This window comes from Canis lupus, chromosome 35, assembly GCF_011100685.1.
Source record: "Canis lupus familiaris isolate Mischka breed German Shepherd chromosome 35, alternate assembly UU_Cfam_GSD_1.0, whole genome shotgun sequence".
In the NCBI taxonomy this organism is placed as follows: domain Eukaryota; kingdom Metazoa; phylum Chordata; class Mammalia; order Carnivora; family Canidae; genus Canis; species Canis lupus.
Genome location: NC_049256.1, coordinates 6640366 through 6655568, shown reverse-complemented (window position 1 = coordinate 6655568; position 15203 = coordinate 6640366). Strand labels below are relative to the sequence as shown.

At 39.2% G+C, this 15203-nt stretch overlaps 1 protein-coding gene across 8 annotated transcripts in view; it reads left to right on the top strand.

Moving 5' to 3' along the window:
• Window positions 1–15203, top strand: part of LYRM4 (LYR motif containing 4) — a 159595-nt gene that overhangs the window by 27201 nt on the left and 117191 nt on the right. For 5 of the 8 annotated variants that reach the window (XR_005384252.1, XM_038584082.1, XM_038584081.1 and 2 more), the window contains exons 1-2: window positions 10379–12107; window positions 13065–13185. Coding sequence is in view for 7 of the 8 variants with exons in the window: in XM_038584082.1 (XP_038440010.1) it covers window positions 11860–12107; window positions 13065–13185 (369 nt within the window). In the remaining variant the exon portion in view is untranslated. Of the gene's footprint in view, window positions 1–2323; window positions 2490–10378; window positions 12108–13064; window positions 13186–15203 lie in introns of those variants that run through there. The other 3 variants (XM_038584087.1, XM_038584086.1, XM_038584085.1) reach the window with 2 other exon arrangements.

Below are 15203 nucleotides of genomic sequence, written 5' to 3'. Positions count from 1 at the left end.
CTATGAAAAGCAAAATTAAAGCTCTCCAAAGGGAGAAAGGGCTACCAGATTTTGTCAGTAAATCTAGAGCTGTGATTAATGTTTTAATTTGCATAAATTTACATATAGCTTTCAGAGCCCTTTAACTCCAAGTAGGCAAAGCAAAGTTAGCTAATGGCCTCCCTTACCCTGAATTCAATCCAGTATTCAGAGTTTGAGGGAATTGAGACCCAACTTGTCCCTTACTGTCCTTTCCAAAGCCAGGATACTCAGGGGAAGCTCACCAGGATTTTGACTGTACTTTGCAGCCGTGTCTAGGCCCTGACATCCTTTTTATTTCTCTTCTGGTTTCTAGTTTTCTTACGGATGGGTATGGGTCCTATATACCCAGAATATTTTTATGTAGATTTTTCTTTCCTTCTGAATAACACAGAAAATATTCTATTTTGTACATTGTAAGAAGACATAGGTAGAATCATTCTGCATTTTTTTTTCTGGTATGTGAATTATCCTTAATAATATATTGAGCACAAACCAAGTGACTTATCTTTCTGTGTTCCCTCATGTCTTTCCTTCATTGCTCATTTACTGTTGCTGGTGACTGATGGCAGGAGGAAAGGATAAAGCAAAATGCATTTTATTTGGCTCCTTAGCAGCACTGATAGGAAATTTTAGGTTTTTTTAAGATTTTATTTATTTATTCATGAGAGACAGAGAGAGAGAGAGAGAGAGAGAGAGGCAGAGACACAGGCAGAGGGAGAAGCAGGCTCCATGCAGGGAGCCTGACGTGGAATTCGATCCCGGCACTCCAGGATCACGCCCCAGGCTAAAGGTGGTGCTAAACCACTGAGCCACCTGGGCTGCCCTGATAGGAAATTTTAATGAGACATTTGAGTTTAATGACCAATAGTAATTTCCATCATTCCTGCTTTATACCCCCCAAAAATGGAAAATCCAGAAGTAATTAATTGAATATTCTTACTCTGGATAGTTATTCTCCATAAATTTTAAATCATCTAAAGGTCATGTCTTACACTGGCTAGTTCACACTATAATTTAAAATAAAATTCTTAAAATTGTATTCTGTAGCCTGACTTTTATCCCCTATTACATAATGAAAACTTGAACTTGCTTTCGTGGGACAAGGTCAAGCTTATTTTTGGTAAATGTAGTGTATTTTTGGTAAATAAATAAAAGCTTATTTTTGGTAAACAGAGCCAGAAAACCCTGTCCCTGCACACAGAGCCTTTATGTCACGGTGATAACTTTTAAAAGAGAAACGGCCAATTCCATAAGAAGAGGATTTGTGGATGTGAAAATAATTCATACTTGAGTATTATCTTGTTTTTCCCCTGAGCATTTGCTGTATTCCACAAATGAAGGACCTGTTCATCTTTCAGGCCAGGAATATGTGAAGAAAGAACTGGGGATCTGAGCCTCTGTCACCAGTTCTTAGATTCCAGCTTGTGCAGGACTGCCTAACACCCATGTCTAAAACCAAATAAAAGAGAAGCCAGGACATACCCACTACTTGATCTGTATGCTTTACTGCAGAAAGCTAGGCCACAGTTTTATAGGTGGCCTTTACTTTGATAAATTGGTTTACATTTTGAAAAATCTTATTTGCAACAAAATGTCAGTGGCTATGAGGAAGTATCTAAGTGATAATTACAAGTTCAACTTTGATGAATTATAGTTTAAAGATATTAAAGGTTTCTAAGCACCAAAAAGGAAACCTGGACAGAATGCTTGTACATTTTTCCTCTAGGGCCAGTGGTTCAGAACATCTGCTACGGGATGACGGCGCCTTTCTTTCTGTTATTTTATTAGTTTAGTGGTTTGTTTGTTTTTTTAAGAGACTATTACTTTTTAAAATTCCCTATTTTCAAAATAAATAAATAAAATAAAATTCCCTATTTTCAGAAACCTGAAAATCTGTAATTATATGAAATTGTTTTTTTAGGTCATAGTGCTTTTTGAATATGTTTTTTCTCATGTGTACATAATTATCAAATTTATTTTAATAGATATAGTCTATTAATTTATCATAATTTCTTTGTTTATTATTGGACATGTAGATTAGAACTTAAATCCCACAAAAGGGGGCTGAGTGGGATGAAAGTTCATGAACCTAAGCCTAAATTCATGAACTTTCAGAAGTTCATGCCATGGGGGAAGAAGCTCCTAGCACCACCTCCTTTGAGCCCTAGGCAGTTTTTTCTCTTCTTTCTCTCTCTCCCCTACTTTGTCTTTCTCAGTCTTTCTCTGTCTTGCCCTTCTGTTACTTTCATCTGTCAAACCTGGAAATAGGATTTACTCAAACATCTGTCTTTTCCATAACTAGACCTGGGCCACCAACCACAACTGGAGAAGAAGAATCACCATGTTTGGCAAATGGGTACCATCGTTCTGGATGTTTCCAACTTCCACTGGCCCCTTCTCATTATTTGGCAAGTTCTGGAGCTGGGCATGCTCTCATTTTCACAAAGAAAAGTTATGAAGAAATTATGGTTAGTGTAATAATTTAGAAAGCATAGGCTCTAGTAACTGAAAGTAATTATTGTTAGCATGCCGTTATATTTCCTTCTAGTTTTTCTGTGCCTATATATTCCACAATGGAGGTCATTCTGGGTATATAGCTATAGCCTTCATTTTAAAAAACTAACCCTTAGAGGCTAAAGTTAGATTCATATTCAACACCTCCCACTAAAATAAATTCCAGAAAGAGTGAAACAAAAAAAATGAATCCATAAAGATTCTGAAGAATACATGAGTGAATTTTTTTTTGTGTGATCGCACAGTAGAGAAGCTTTTGTACATATAATTAACCCAGAAGCCATAACATAAAAATTGATAACACTTGACTCCTTAAAAACTAAACATCTCTACATGACAAAAACATCATAAACAAAGCCAGAGGACAAACTGGGGAGAGCATTTCAACTCACAATAGATCTTGCAAATGAATTTAAAAAAAAATCAGGGCAGCCCCGGTGGCGCAGCGGTTTAGCGCCACCTTCAGCCCAGGGCGTGATCCTGGAGACCCTGGATCGAGTCCCCCATCAGGCTCCCTGCATGGAGCCTGCTTCTCCCTCTGCCTGTGTCTCTGCCTCTCTCTCTCTGTCTCTAAGAATAAATAAATAAATAAATCTCTTAACTCTTAAAATAAATAAATAAAAACCCACCAAACCCAGGTTTGGGGGTAAAAAAGAAAAAATCATTCAAAAAAACGTAAAGGATATAAAAAGAAATACAAATGGCTTTAAGCTTGTGAAAAGGTGGTCAGCTTCATTCTCCCCAAATGGGCAGAAGATCTTAATAGACATTTTTCCGAAGAAAACATAAAGATGGCCAATAGACACATGAAAAAATGTGCAACATCTCTCATCATCAGAGAAATGTAAATCAAAACCCCAAAGAGAAATCACCTTACACCTGTCAAAATGACTATTCTCTAAAAGAAAAGAAATAACATGTGTTGGTGAAGGTATGGAAAAAAGGGGGACCATTGTGCACTGTTAGTAGGAAAGTAAATTGGTGCAGCCATTGTGAAAAACAATATGGAGGTTCCTAAAAAACTTAAAAATAGAAATGCCATATGATTCAGCAATTTTACTTCTGGGAATATATCTGAAGAAAATGAAAACACTAATTCAAAAAGTTATATGCACCTACCTGTGTTCATTGCAGCATTATAATAGCCAAGGTATAGAAACAACCTAGGTGTCCATCAGTAGCTGAATGGACAAAGAAGATGTGGTGTGGGGTGTGTGTGTATATATATGTAAGTATATGTGTAAAGTGTGTATATATATGTGTGTATGTAAAATATATATATATACACATATGCAATGGAATACTACTCAGCCATAAAAAAGAGTAACATTTTACCTCTTTGTGACAATGCAGTCAAACCTTGAGGTAGTTATTCTAAGTAAGGCAAAGACAAATACCATATGATTTTGCTTACATGTGGAATCTAAAAAAAAAAAACAAATAACCAAACAAAACATGACCAATATCATAAATACAGTCAACAGAATGGTGGTTGGCAAAGGGGAAAGGGTTGGGAAGTAGGCAAAAATGGGTGAAGAGAGTCAAGAGACACAACCAGTTCTAAGTCATACGGAAGTAATATACAGCATCCTGACTATAGTGAATAATATTACAGAGCATACTTGAGAGTTGCCAGGAGAGTAAGTCCTTAAAGTTCATTTTGTATGGTGACAAATGTTAACTAGACCTATTGTGGTGATCATTTCACTGTGTATACAGGAAGCAAATTATGTTATACACCTGAAACCAATATAATGTTATATGTTACACCTCAACAACAACAACAAAAAATTTTAATAAAATAAGATACTGTTTTCACCTGTTAGATTAACAAAGATCAAAATTTGGATAATACATTGTTTTAGCAAAGATGTTAGGAAAGAGTCACATTTATTTCCGATGGAACCTCTACACAGAATTTGGACAATATTTTATCAAAGTCGTAAATACATATGTCTTTTGCCTTACAAATTCTTGTTCTCAGAATTGATCTCGTAGACACCCATATGTGATGCTATAGTAAACGAGGATATTGATTAATTACAGCATTGTTTGTAAGAGCAAGATTATAAGTAACCTAAATATCCATTAATAAAAGCCTGGGTGGATGAATCCTACTTCATCCATACAGTGGAATATGACACAACCTTTTATGAGTCAGCTCCATCCATTTGTATTGATCTGAAATGTTCACTGATAACATTCCAATAGAAGAATTAAAGGTACCCATCGTGTGTAGAATGCTGCCACTTGAGGAAGAAAAAAATACAGAGGTTTTGTCAAGAACCTACTCTCTGACAGCTAGTAAGAAACTGCTGTGATTGCATCTAGCGTGAACTGGGAGGGAGACTAATCTTTCTCACATTTTTTACACCTTTGACTTTTGCACCTGGGACTTTAAGTTTCTTGAAACATTGATTTTAAAAGCATAATTTCATAAATTATGTAGCCACTTCTCCATTGTTGAACATTTAGGGTTGTTTTTAATGCTTACAAATAGTTCTGTAAGATTACTAAAAGTAGAATTACTAGATAAACAATTATGAACTTTATTACACATTATTATGCTATTTTCCCCACAGGAAGTACAGTTTGTACATCTACCAGCAGGACGTAAAGGCCCTTTGTTTTCGTTTTTGGTTTTGGTTTTTTGGCCCTTTGTTTTAAAAAAAAAAAAAAAATCTGCTAATTTGATGGCAGAAAATCATAGCTTGTTTAAATTTGCATTTCTCTAATTATGATGGAGACTGAACATTTATCTCTCTAAATTTAGTCACTGTTTGTGCTCTCTTGTGAATTATTGTTTCTGGACTCTTACTCATTTATTTACTGTGGTCCTAACATCTTTTGCACTCGATTTACATGTGATATGTATATGCTAAGGATATTAATCTTTTGTCATACTTGTTTCTAACTGGGTTAGGTCTTTAAGGACGAGTAGGAGTTAGCCAAGAAACCAAGCTGGAGGAGGACATTCCTCGTATAGAGGAGTAGCAGGCCTGAAGGAGAGAGGACTGAGGACATGACACATCTTGTTGGTGGTCCATGCTGGAAGTGGCGCTTGATAGAGTGGGAGAGATGAGCAGGGGTATACCATCCGTGCATTTGACCCTTATCCTGAAGATAATGAAAAGCCATTAGGGGATTCTAACAGAGAAGTATGAAGTAGGTTTTATTTATAGCAGCTGCCCCAAGACTAAGGAGCTTTGGTCTCCAAAGTAGGTTTTCTGGTAGTAACTTCACCTCCTCAGTCCACAACTCCTCTTATTGATCACTGTCCACCTTTTTAAAATAATTAATCTCGATTATTTCACTCACTCTTACTGCTTATATCAATAGCTCTTTCCCTTGTAATGCTCTCAGCTGCTTCTCTTTTCATAAGACAGGATTGGTCCTTGAACTATAGGAACTCTTGAAGCAATGTTGAGAAACCAGATGATCTTTTTAAGCTTTGTGATGCAAGAGACCATTTTTTTAATGCCTTTTCAAAGGATTAACAACTTGGCTTATACCAAGTTCTTTTTTTGAAATTTGGATAGAGTTTACTGACCTCTAGAGGAGGCATAGCTTAGAGTTGAAAATAAGACTGTAAGTCAATGGGGTTCAGGACGCAGCTCTGCACTTACTAGACATGTAATCTTGGCCTAAAAGTTCTAATTCTCTCTGACCCATAGTTTGTAAGGATTAAATGAGAACATATATATCCACGTACTTAAGCATAGTGCCCTGTGTGTGGTACTTGTGCCACCAATCATAGATATTATTTTGTTCCCCTCTTTGGGCCCTGAAGACAGCAAATGACTGCAGAAAGCAGCCTTTCTCTTGGCAGCTTTGAGAACAGAAATCTATATTCCATTCTCTATTACCTACTTAAAGGTTTTTTTTTGTTTTGTTTTGTTTTTTTTTACCCTTTCTTAAAGTACATTTTCTCTGACCTTGGAGTTCAGGGTTTTAAAAGTAAATATCTTGGCATTGTACTCTGATGGTTAAATCTCAATGAGTCTTCTCAGTTTTTCATAATCACTCCTGGGACATTTTCTTCCATTATAACTTTAATTTCCTACCCAGTTCAGTTTATTCACACTTATTCATAGGTTATGTATCTTTGCTCTGAAGCTTAATTTTTTTCTTACATATCTCTCATCAACTTACATAATTTTTCTGTTTCAGATTTGATTTTCCAGTTTGTCCTCCACCCTGTTTCTAGAATGCAGCATTAATTTCTACTTCAGCCATGTACATAATCATTCTCTAGTATTGCAGTCTTAATTTGGTGGTATCTTTCTGCTTTTCTTAAAAGTAGACAAATGTAATATGACTCCTATACTATTTATTTTTTCAATGTCCCTTGAAAGTCACCCTAGGGAGAGGATGCAATTGGTTAAACATCTGCCTAAGGCTCAGTTCATGATCCCAAGGGTCCTGGGATCAAGTCCCACGTCAGGCTCCCTGCTTGATAGGAAGTCTGTGTCTCCCTCTCCCTCTTTTCCCCACCCCTACTCATTCTCTCTCTCTCTTTCTCTCTCTCTCTCTCTCTTTCTCTCAAATAAATAAAATCTTGAAAGAAAAAAAAAGTCACCGTAGTGAGAAAAAGTTTATCTACAATAAAATGTATATGTTTTAAGTGTACAATTTCAGTGTTTTGGCAAATGTAAAGGCCTGTGAAAATACCACCCCGGTCGAGCTAAGAACTATTCCATTGCCCCCTAGAACTCTCCTTAGCCCTTCTGTGTTCACTTTAAATAATTTCTATTTCCTCTTTCATCTCTGTGTAGAATCCTATATAGTCCCTGAGTCCAAAACCTTATTTTTCTCCAATGTAGGCCTAGTACCTCATTTAGTGCTTACATAATAGGCACTCAGTACTTAATTCTTTTTTTTATTTTTTTTTTTATTTTTTTTTATTTATGATAGTCACAGAGAGAGAGAGAGAGGTGCAGAGACACAGGCAGAGGGAGAAGCAGGCTCCATGCACCGGGAGCCCGACGTGGGATTCGATCCCGGGTCTCCAGGATCGCACCCTGGGCCAAAGGCAGGCGCTAAACCACTGCGCCACCCAGGGATCCCTCAGTACTTAATTCTTAAGTAAATTCTCAGTGCACGTTTTGTAACCACTACCTTTCCAAGGTTATTTCAGTCTTTGTGCTGCAAACCCTTTTCATTCTCTTTCCTTTTGTATAACACTTCGTTGTGTTTTCCTTATTGATTATTGGCCTTTTTCCTAAAGATCTTTTTAATACCACCTATGATGTCTTGAGAAGTTTATTTATTCCCCACATATTTACTGAGTACAGTCTCTGAGCTATGCACTTGAGATCCGGGGTAACAAGAAAGATAAAGGTCTCTATTGTATGGGGCTTATATTCTAGTGGAAACTTAATTTCATAAGAAGGAAGCTTTCTGATCTGACCCTCATCCTGTTATCTACCCAGAGTACTCATGACCTTCAAATAGTCCTTGAGCTTTCTCTCCTGTTGTTGTTAGTATCCATTTTATCGTACACCACACACACCGTAATCCCAAGGCTATTGCATTAGTGTGAGAGATCAGAGCGTGAACCACGACTAGGGCTGAAGGTTTAGAGACGTGGAAGGTGATTCAGAAGAGATGTAAAAGGTTGAAAGAATGAGATACTGTGCTTGATTGCATATAAGGAGCTATGGGAAAGGAGGGGATTTAGGGTGAATCCCCAAACATCTGATTTAGATAGCCATTTGAAAATGCGCCTACCTACAAAGGAAATACTGGCCTCTGGGGCCTAGGGGGAAATAGGATGATGACTTCAGTTTCAAAGTGTTCAATAAAAGAAGCTGTAGTGAGTATAGTGAGTGTCTTTTGTTAGCAAGTCCAAAAGGCAGTTGGGTTATATGGATTTAGGACTCGGAAAGCCAGCATGGGCTAGAGAAAGACTTGGTAGCCAATGTCATATATATGATAGTAAAACCTTGGGCACAGATTCAATTAGTGGAGGAGATTTTATTAAAAAGAAAACAGGTCCAGTAGGGAGCCCTAGAGACTACAACATAGAAGAGGCAACATCACAAAGTAGCCTAGGAAGAAATATGAGTAGATCTAGAAAACAAGACGAGACACCCTCTCACTGTGAAACTCTCCATCAGTAAAGCAAATGTAGATAACTCAGTAAAAGATTGCAAACACTGTTATCTATCTCATTACAAAAATAACTGACTTTAAAAGATCTTGTTTTTATTAAAAATTAAAATTTTTCAAGTTACCTAAGACAGGTAAGCCTACATATGCACTGAGTGCCATTTGGATATTAAGACTCGATGAATCTTAAGTCTTGACATCAAGAAGTCAGCAGATGACCGTGTCATCGGGGCTTCAATATGGATTTATTAGGCAGCTTGACCTCAAAGATGTGCAAGGATGAACTAATGACCCATAAGCAGGAGTGGGATCCCAGAACACACTGGCCCTGGAATCTGGAGGCATAGCAAAATTAAGCAGCTTTCTCTTTGTGGCTATAAAGAAAGCACTGTCTTCAGGGGGGCAAAGCACATTTGAGTTGATATGTTAATGGAGGACATGTCCTTCCAAGCAACTGAAGGAGTTTACCCGAGAGGCTGAAAGAAGTGTCTAGTTGTTTTATTACCGGGATACTTGACTTGGGTTTAGAGGAAGAAGGAAGAAGCACCAGTATTTTCACAGGACGGATAAGCAGAGAAACCAGCATGTGGGGTGGGATGGTGATGATGAAGGATGACACAAATTATATCAGCTTGTCTCCCAATTGCACCTTTCGTGTGCTACAACCAATGTGAGCCTGCAAATGCTATGATTATCATGGCCTGCATTGGAAGGGGAGAAAGTTAAGCAAGACCTCGGGCACTACAGAGCCTTCATTACTGTCTGCTGTTTATTTTGCAGCTGGGAAATTACGATGGCTAGAAGAATCTCATAAAGGGGTTTGATCCTTGCATGGTGAAAGGATAGTCAGTAGAGCCGGTGTGCACTTGAAGGTCTCGTGGCAGACCAAAGGGCAAAGGTTGTGGTGGAGAAGAAAAGCCAAATGGAAATCTACACAAAGAAGCACAGAGGGTCCGCAAAGCTTCGGGAGGGTAGAGTGAGAGGTGACTGAGCAGCATAGCCCTACTGTTTCTGTGGATGTGGCCTGCTTTCCCGGAGTTGATAGCTCTTGCAGTTGTGTTGGCTTTTTTTTTTTTTTTTTTTTTTTAGATTTTATTTATTTATTCATGAGAGACAGAGAGAGAGAGAGAGAGGCCGAGACACAGGCAGAAGGAGAAGCAGGCTCCATGCAGGGACCCCAATGCGGAACTCTATCCCAGGTCTCTAGGATCAGGCCCTGGGCCAAAGGCAGGCGCCAAACCACTGAGCAACCCAGGGATCTCCAGTGTTGGCTTTTATGTGCTAATTTTTCATGCCTTATTCCAAACAGCATCAGACTCATATCAGGAGCATCCTAAGGCAAGACATTGTGCAGCAGCTGCACATTTTTCTTTGAAATGCTTTTGCTCAGTCATAGGGTCAGGAGGCCAATAGCCAGAATGTGTTCAAGAATAAATGGTTTACCTTAGTATAGTAGTGGCAGAAAAAACACAAAGGATAAAAACCAGGCAGGGGCAGAACTGAAATAATTGGTAGGTAGCCCTTTCCTACAAAGTTTGAAGGTTCAGGAGGATTTGTGATTACCCTCACAAAGTTAAAACCCTTTGAAATAATTCATATACAACTGGGGTGCGTGGGTGGCTCAGTCAATTAAGCATCCAGCTCTTGATTTCAGCTCGGGTCATGATCTCAGGGTGGAGAGATTGAGCCTACGACAGGCTCTGCACTGGGCATGGAGCCTGCTGAAGATTCTCTCTGAAGGCTCTCTTTTCTGCTTCCTCTCCTCCTTCCCCTTCAAGAAAAATTAAACATCTTTTAGTAAAAAAAAATAATTCACACAACTGAAAAATTGTTCACACAATAGTAATCGTTTATATGGTTCTGAGCCAATGCCATGACTTCTCTTGGGGCAAAGGACACCTTGTGTTTTGGATGGTGGAGGAGGAGGAATAAGAAAGAAAAGACAGCCACCGTCACATCGTTCATGTTAGAGGTGCACTCAAATTGGAACGACAACTTTTGATAGCTTTAGACACATTTAATTCAAACATCTAGAGCTTTATTCCTTTAGGTGTGGACTTTGGAGATGTGGGGAGACAATGAGAATACCAGCCGACTATGTAATTTGCTGGATCTTGAGCTCAGTTGATAGAAATCATTGGGCACCGTAAGTTATTTTCTGATTTCTTAAACTTTAGAAGAACATCAGACTTTGTGTTCAGAGCCATATTCCTCTTTTTGCTAGCTATTCTGGGCTAGTTACCACTTTTAGCCAAATGAAGGTAGTAACAGCTACTATTGACCATTCTATTTTTCTGAAAAGCCCATGTAACATCCTGAGTGAAGAACTAAAACAACGCATGACTCCCTGGGGTAAATTCCGGTTCTAAAACCAGTTGTACATGTGAAACAAGATATTAGAATTAAATTATAGTGTCCACTCTGCTCCCATCATCACCCACAAAGAAGCTGTTTTGAGGAGTGTGGGTGTGAGGAAGGGCAGTGATGTTGTGTTTTGTTAATAACCATCATGCTATGCAAGAGAGTACCTCAAAATTGCTTTTAGCTTTCCTAGCTATTATATGAAACCTTGTTAGATTAGCAGCTATACAAGAGGGGAATAGCTGATATAGTCTATTAGTAAAAATTCTTTCCAAGTCTTCATAATGAAGGAGCCCCTGTCATTACATAATGTCTGCTAGTCTAGGGATTCCATTTCCAGTCATGGCTGCCCCAAGATTGATCCTGAGCACCCAGGAGCGCCTCTGCAAATACTCTACTTGGTGCACCAAGGGTTCGGATGAAAGTCTCCCCAGACACTAAAAAGTGTCTGACTTGCTCCATCACGATTCTTAATGTCACAAGATTTCATTTTACTTTTGCTTCTAAACACAAAGGGACCTAACATTTGGATTTTTAATTTAAAAATTCTCTTTACTTTAGGAAAGTTGATCGAAAACAAAAGTAGTCTTCTCTAAAACGGTTTTTCCCAGTAAATTATATCCACCTCCCAAAACGTATACCCAACTCCCAGAGAAATTATATTCCACTTCTCTCATCTCTTTCCCCCTATGTGCAAATGTTATTATCAGTTTCACATGGATTCTTTAGCTGGTGTTTAAAGTTAAAAGCAGAGACATCTGAGATCATAAGAAGACTAGAGAAAATGGTGTCTGATGTGACTGGCTTGGACTCCTCCTTAGTCTCCTGCAGTCTTGCATAGATGGGGAGGTCATGGGGTATGGCCATGACTGTGCATGTGGGGTGTATCCTGTTAAGTACTCTTGGTTATCCAGACCATTCTGCCCTCTGTCCGGACACTGTGGTATGACCCTGAGGATGCAGGATAAAGATGAGGCTAAGACTAATGGCAGTAAGGTGTTAAGAAGAACTTTCATTGATTGGATCTTCCTCTGCAGCCAGTTCTGTGCCAAATACCAATCATACATTATAAAGGTGAATCCTCCCAGCAGCCCTGAGAGGTAGGTGGTATTATGCCCATTTGACAGATAAGGAAACACGGGCTTATGTTAAGAATCTTGCCCAAGTTCACACAAACGGTAGGAGCTTGGAACAAAGCCAAGCTTGTCTGATTTGAAAGCCGTGCTCTTGAACTGCTGTCCTGTGCTGCATGTAATTTATATTGCTGGGGAGAGGGTGTTTCTGTGTGCATGTACATGCACATGCATACACTTTAAAGATGAAGGAAAGCAGGGGTGCCTGGGTGGCTCAGTCAGTTAAGCATCTGACTCTTGGGTTCAGCCCAGGTCATGATCTCATGGGTTGTGGGATCCTGTCCAGCTCCCTGTTCAGTGGCGAGTCTGCTTGAAGATTCTCTACTGCTGCCCACCCCCGCTCATGTGCTCATGCATGGGCTCCTTCTCTCTCTCTCTTTCTCAAATGAATCAAGAAAAAAAAAAAAAAAAGATGGAAGAAAGCATTTTGGTATAATCTCCACTCTGGATTGTGGCAGGATCCCAATATGAATCGTTGTATGTTATATTACAAAGAGGAATAAACAGCTAAATGATGGGACGAGATTGGAGAGCTGACCCGAGTCAGGCATAGATCACTATCTGGGCGCATGAATATATGGTGCATCATTTCACCTCTTTTAATTCTTGATTTGTCTCTGTACATTAAAAGTTCAATTATCTACATTGATGAAGAGAACTCAGACATGAGTAACTAAAGAACCCGTAATCTTAGTAGCAGTTTGCCATTTATATGTGATTTATTTGTGCTAGATTTATTTCCCTAATCTGTTTGCTTAGTCATCCCAGAATAGTAATAGATGGGCCTGTCCCAAGAGCAAAGATCTAAGTGGATTATCCACAGGGGAATACAGACAGTTAATTCGTGAGGAAAGACTTTTGATTTCATTTAAAAGCATAGTTTGAGACTGCTGACATTTTTTCTTTTTTCCTGAATTCATTTAGAACTTATGCTGTCAGGAGGATAAGAGATGCCTTCAGAGAAAATAAGAATGTAAAGGATCCTGCAGAAATTCAGGCTCTAGTGAATAAAGCCAAAAGAGACCTCGGAATAATTCGTCGACAGGTAAGATGGTTCGATGATGTACTGTCTTTCATTAAGAGCTGTAAACTTTGACATATCCCCCTTAATTGAACATCACTGCTTTTGGTGTTTATGATTTATACCGCAGAGTCATGAAACTGTTCCTTTTACTCATATAGACACAGAAAGATGACCTATTATATTACTAAACTCAAGGAGAACATAAAGGAAAATACCAGCTTTCCAGAAATTCAGGGAAGGCATCCTTCTGGGAAGCTGCATTCTCAGAATTTACTAAAGATTGATCTTTAAGGATGAGAAACTTAAAAATGTTATCCTTTTGTAAGATATATTTACATATTTATGCATTGACATATGTCATGGACCATAAATATACTCTACTTTTCCTGGTATTTTAAGGTCAGAATTCAAGGTGATACTACCTTTTTCTTGAAGACCCTATCATTGGTGAGGAACCTGAATTTCGGTGCCACATGGAAGGTGTATCTGCAGGTGCAGGTGGTGTAAAGCACTGCTCAGCTCCTGACCCCGTAACAGACCCTGGAAGGTGTTTTTGTCTTTGTCTCGTACAAGTGCTAAGGATCACCTTGATTTGTGCTTGCTTTTCTCTTCCTCGTGAGGTGGAATGGAGCATCTGCGGCAGCATGGTCTCTTGGGTAGTGTGATACGTCCCTCCTTCTGCAAAGTTTTAATTAGAGTCAAAGGCCCGCTTTCATTTGGTTTTCTCACCCTCTAAAAAATCGTCCTTTTCACTATTTTTCTTTTCTTTTAACAACAATCACACCATAAGCTCCAGTCCTGCTTCCACTTGTCTCTTGCTTGCAGTAAATTTGTCTGTAAAGTGCCAAAGGCAAACCCCTTATATTTCCCTCAGTTCTGCTTGGTGTTTTAGAAAAGGCTTATTCAGCATCATCAGGAGATACCAACTTACCTGACAACATATCATCTCACAATATGTGACACGTATATGCACGTATATATACACGCATCCCTAACCCTTCTTCATGCGTGACTCTAAACAATTTAAAAAAAGAAACAATACTAAATACTGTAGTTTTCTCTTTATGTCAAATTCAAAAGACCATATCATGAAACAATCCCTTGTAGAATAACCTTTCAGATTCTGATAACCCTCCTCTAGTTCCACACTTATCTACCAACAGAATAACTTTGCCACATTCATCCATATTTGCATGTACTTTGATAGTGGCAGGTAAATCAGTTGTCATTTTAAAAACTCTAGGACGATGGCATTTCCCAGGCATCAATGGTTGAATTTTATGGGATTCTTTAGCCCTGGAACTTGGAAAAAAAACAAGCAGGCTTAAGTCCTTATTTCACATAAACTCAGATTCAATTCTTTGGCACTTTCTTATGTAGACATTGGCAAGCATCTCCCAAGCAGACTGGCTTTATCCTTTAGCATAAAGTTGCGCAGAGCAGAAACTGCCTTGAAAAGGTGCCTGTAGGTACTCTGTGCCACCATTCCTTCTGTTACGTAATGGTCTATGTCACCTCCCAGTTTGAGATGCTAAAACCACCCTTTCAAGAACAAAAAGACTAGACTGGCTCTCATCAGACATCTGCAGTGAATCCGCATTCAAAACTGACTCCCATGGGGAGGCCCAGCCTGCCTTCGGCCCAGGTCGTGATCCTGGAGTCCTGGGATCAAGTCCCACGTCAGGCTCCCTGCATGGTGTCTGCTTCTCCCTCTGCCTGTGTCTCTGCCTCTCTCTCTCTCTCTCCCTCTGTCTCTCTGTCTCTCGTGAATAAATAAATAAAACCTTTTAAAAAAAAAAAAAAACTGACTCCCAACACTGCAGCCTGTGGACCGTGGACCGGTGGGGGCCGGGGCACCCTCCCCAGGACAGCCTGGCAAGTGCACCTACTTTCAGGTCCAGGGCTTCCCTTCACCAGGGGAGCAGCAGATGATTTTAGCCCTGAAGACTCTGCTCAGAAAGGTTCCGATAAATGAAAGGATTCCCGTTCCATCAGAGAACTCATTAGCCAATTACAGGTCAACAACTGAGAAGTTCCCA